Source organism: Agrilus planipennis, unplaced genomic scaffold (assembly GCF_000699045.2).
Source record: "Agrilus planipennis isolate EAB-ADULT unplaced genomic scaffold, Apla_2.0 scaffold773, whole genome shotgun sequence".
In the NCBI taxonomy this organism is placed as follows: Eukaryota; Metazoa; Arthropoda; class Insecta; order Coleoptera; family Buprestidae; genus Agrilus; species Agrilus planipennis.
This window is the reverse complement of record NW_020439423.1, coordinates 4,818-8,927: the sequence shown is the minus strand read 5'-3', so window position 1 is coordinate 8,927 and position 4,110 is coordinate 4,818. Positions and strand designations below refer to the sequence as shown.

At 32.4% G+C, this 4,110-nt stretch overlaps 2 protein-coding genes and 1 long non-coding RNA gene across 3 annotated transcripts in view; 1 reads left to right on the top strand and 2 right to left on the bottom strand.

Moving 5' to 3' along the window:
- Positions 1-34: 34 nt before the first annotated feature.
- Positions 35-1,396, bottom strand: LOC112903967 (V-type proton ATPase subunit d). The gene is made up of 4 exons (XM_025978984.1): positions 1,170-1,396; positions 592-1,100; positions 277-531; positions 35-219 (listed from the first exon to the last, which is right to left on the bottom strand). Exons 1-4 carry the CDS (start codon positions 1,288-1,290, stop codon positions 58-60), a joined length of 1,047 nt encoding a protein of 348 aa, XP_025834769.1. The 5' UTR covers positions 1,291-1,396; the 3' UTR covers positions 35-57.
- Positions 1,397-2,331: 935 nt separating this feature from the next.
- The window catches only part of LOC112905823, a 3,814-nt gene continuing 2,035 nt past the window's right edge, over positions 2,332-4,110 (bottom strand). Inside the window, exons 3-4 of the transcript XR_003232035.1 lie at positions 2,636-2,777; positions 2,332-2,388 (exon numbers count right to left, since the gene is read on the bottom strand). The gene's annotated coding sequence lies outside the window, so the exon portion shown is untranslated. The remainder of the gene's footprint in view (positions 2,389-2,635; positions 2,778-4,110) is intronic.
- On the top strand, positions 3,249-4,104 carry LOC108743494. The gene is made up of 3 exons (XR_001938843.2): positions 3,249-3,451; positions 3,715-3,814; positions 3,944-4,104. It is a non-coding gene; the product is annotated as an uncharacterized LOC108743494 (long non-coding RNA).

The window sequence follows — 4,110 nt, the reverse complement described above, 5'->3', positions numbered from 1 at the left end:
GTTGAAATTTTGACTACTGGTAGAATGTTGAAAACAAAATTAATTGCAATACTGATTTTAAAAAATAGGGATATAATTATCAATTTTTGCTCGGTGTTTCTGAGCCACACATTCAGCAATCCAGACAATGTTACGTGTTTCCTGTTCCTTAAGTTTTAAGTAAGAATAAAATACTCCAAAGTGGAACTGTTGTAAGAAAGCATGCACATTAAGTTTCACCTGAAACAGAAATTAATTTATAGTAACATTAAAAGCACCGAGATATTAAAAAAAGACCTCGTATTCAAAGAACTTGTCTTCAAGGGTCTTATCTCCGGGATTGTTTCCCGCCCCTTCAAATAGCTTGTTATATTCAGCGTAATATTCGGCAACTGCTTTGACTTGCTCGTAATCTTCAGCTCGTGCAAGTGAAGCTAAGCCATCTGGGTTCAGTCTACCACATCGGGGATATAATTTAGCCCTGTCATCTTTGCTTAACTCAGTTCCAAATGAGTTAATAGTAATAATTATGGCACGACGATCAGCCTCAAACTTAGAGAAAGACATAAACATTTACGTATGAAATATTAACAAATTAAGTTCTCAACTTACTGCCAATATTTCACACATAACATCAGCAGTTGTACCCCCAATTTCTTTACAAAAATTGTAGAAAGCTTCCAAGTAAGACTTGTAAAGTGTATTACGAATTATCTCTATATTCATCTCATCCAAATCCTGTTCACTTATACAATCAACAAAGAAAGGTGCCAGTGGGGTATCAACCAAGACAGCATTGTACAGTTCTGCAGGTGTTGCTGCTACATGAATAGCCTCCATTTGTTCAAAACTACCAAGCGGGTGGCATTTAGGAATCAATTCAGAAATAGGTCTTTGATGAAGTGTTCCAGTAATTAACAATATTATGTTATCAATCATGTAGCTGTACGTTATGAAATCTAAAAATGTGCTTAACGGTTCTACAGCGTGGTTTCTCATATGCTGAAATTCGATCACAAGTTTTTCTCGTAGTTTATCGTCAATCGTAGACACTGCAAGCGGCGAAGGTTCATTTGCCAAGAACGTTCCATAGTCTGTTCCTTGCAAATGAAGCTTTAAATCTAAGTAACAAAACTATGATATTACAAACAACGTTCTTATCACTAACGCTAACTAAGAGACTTTGTTACCTTCCAAAGTTTCACACTGAACCAAATTTAAATAGTCGGATTGTTTCAGAATTCCACATTTAAAACCTCGGCACAAACCCTCCAAATAACCGTTATCAACATTAAAAATGCATCCCTTCATTTTGTTGCTCAAAAAAAAACTACTGCACGACTTTAAGGTATTAAAAGCTGTCTTCGCCTCACCCACTTATTTACTTTTTCAATATGTGCTGCGGCTGTCATATGATTTCAGTCACGGTCACGATGGATAATTCTCATAGATATATTCTTATAATTAAACTTTTGGGTTTCTTCTGTGATGTTTATGAATAAATCTTTTTTGTGAAGAGTGAAGACTAAACTAATTGTGTAAATCTACGATCTTCTGTAATGTATAACCTCCAAATTTCTGGAAAATGTAAACCTCTTTCTAAAATCAATTAAATTTTATAATTAACTACTAATAAATTGTACTAAAACGTATACGACTTAATTTCTGGAATAACAGCAAAATTGTTTTTACAAAATTACCGACAGTATTTTATTTTTAAAGAAAAAAATCGACATCTTTTCTCTATGTGTACTCGTATAAAGGACTTGGGTCAATAAGAGTATGAAAATAATCCTGAAAATGAAGGAAGATGTCTTATTGATCGTAGTCCTTTTGCATGCATGTAGTATCCGCTGTTATTGTTTGTGAAGTCGTGTTTGAAAATGATAAAATTTCGGTGTATACAAAGTTTTTTTATTGCAGATAATTCAGGTAGTAGTAGTTCTCAGCAGGCCGAGAAAGGTATAAGCATTAATTCTAGCGCAAATCAGCCACTTATAACTGCAAACGAGGCAATTTTAAATGAAAAGTTCACAGAGGACGACATAAAAGAGCTCGTAGCTTTGAGTTTCACGAGGGAGCAAGTAATTTTCGAACTTAGACGTTTTAATGGCGATAAAACTCAGGCAATGGCCGCACTATTCGCCAAATCACTCAAATTTTAATTAATTCAATAGGAATAATTATAAAGATTATTTACACTCTTATTACCTTATATATACATTCAATCAGATGGATAAAATAATTTCCTTTCGTCTTTCTCTCAATTTTTTAGTTGTTGGTTTTGTTGTTATACCTTTTTCTTTTTTGATACTTTTTAAAGCGAATTTATAATTGACTGATTTTTATTANTAGCTCTGGCTCTCCTGGATGTTCTGAGTTGTAAATAGGTGTTGGAATACCTGTGACCTGTAAAAAAAGTCCTTATCTTAGTAAATAAAAGATTTAATAAAAATAAAAGAAATTAAGTTAATGTAAATAAAAAGAAAATATTAATAAGTAAAGAAAAGATTTATAAGTAAAGACAAGCACAAAAAAGATAACTAGCAAAGAGTAATTAGGTTGTCGAAAAAGTCAAAGTAAATCAGAAGAAATAAAATATGTAAAGAAGTACTAATAAGGTAAATAAAAAGAGAAAATGATAAATAAACCTTACTTTTCCTTTGTTGGCTTTGTCAAAGGTTGTCTCCACAATCGTGAATATGTAGACAGATTCCTATGTTGGCTGGAATAACTCTTCAGACATACAAGAAAGTCCTGATGTTAGTAAGCAATAAGCAAAACAATCATCCCTCAAACTGTAAAAAAAGTAAAAGAAAACAAATTAACATTAATAATACTAATAAATCAATAGACATAAAAGTAGCATGTGTGATACTAATGATAAATGAAAGTGTTGGAGAATTAATAAGGGAGAAATTTTTTTTCATGAATGAAATGGAATTGGAACATCTGGAGTTAAATGAAACAGCCATTAAAATCAATGGCCAACTGGCATACTCAAGTTTTCAGGATGTTCCTATGAAATACAGTGTTACATTACACATATTTTAAATGTTAATCCCTATAGATCAAACTAATTTGTTATCTACCTGATTAGTATTTTTTCATTTTTAGTAGTTACTGATTTTTGGCTGTTATTTTAATATAGAATAAAGGTAGGTTTTATTCAACTTATTCATTAAAACTTTTTTCTCTTTATCTACTTCTTTGTTTTGTTTTACATTTTTCTAAACTTAATTCGATTAATAATCTTTTCGATGCTTTTCTTTGTTTTTTACTTTAACACTAACTTACTTTAATGTTTATCTTCCTTCGGAACTTAATGTTTTTTCCTTAAATTTACATTATTAACTGTAGTACTTTTTACAGGTCGTAAGAACTCTCAAGCTTATTTACAAGACTTCTGCAGCACAGCAAGGGGGTCAGACACCGTGGAAATCTTTAACGAAAGTCCACCAACAAACAAACGGTATGCTTATTTATTCTTTAAAACTTCTATTTTTTGTCTTCTTTATTATNCAATATTTTAATTATAACATACATTCTTACCTTAATAATGATGTTTTCAAGTGAAGAAGGAAGTGCAAAAGAAGTGCAGGAAGAACTGTATATCACACCACATCATCCATTTCTCGATATTTAGTAGTATCAAAAACATCAATACGCTTTTATTTATCGGTCAGTCTGCAAAAGATAAAAAGAAAAAACGAATTATTCTTTTTCTTTTTTTAGGCCTTTTTTACAAGCAGCAGGAAATTCAAGTCGACTTCCCTTCCACCGTGGATCTTCGTCATTGACCTTGGGAAGACATCAGCCATCGATTATCTTCAAGGTAGGATATTTGTTCTTTAAATTTTTTATCTTTCTTTCTTATACCTTAATAACACTTTTATTTTATTAATAACACTTTTCTGTTTACATTTGTTTTATTTCTTTTACTAACAATAGGACTTTTTTACAGGTAGCAGGGACGTCAAGTCTACATCAGGACGGCTCCAGGACATCAGGGGCGTCAAGTCTACATCAGGACGGCTCCAGGACATCAGGGACGTCAAGTCTACATCAGGACGGCTCCAGGACATCAGGGACGTCAAGTCTACATCAGGACGGCTCCAGGACATCAGGGAC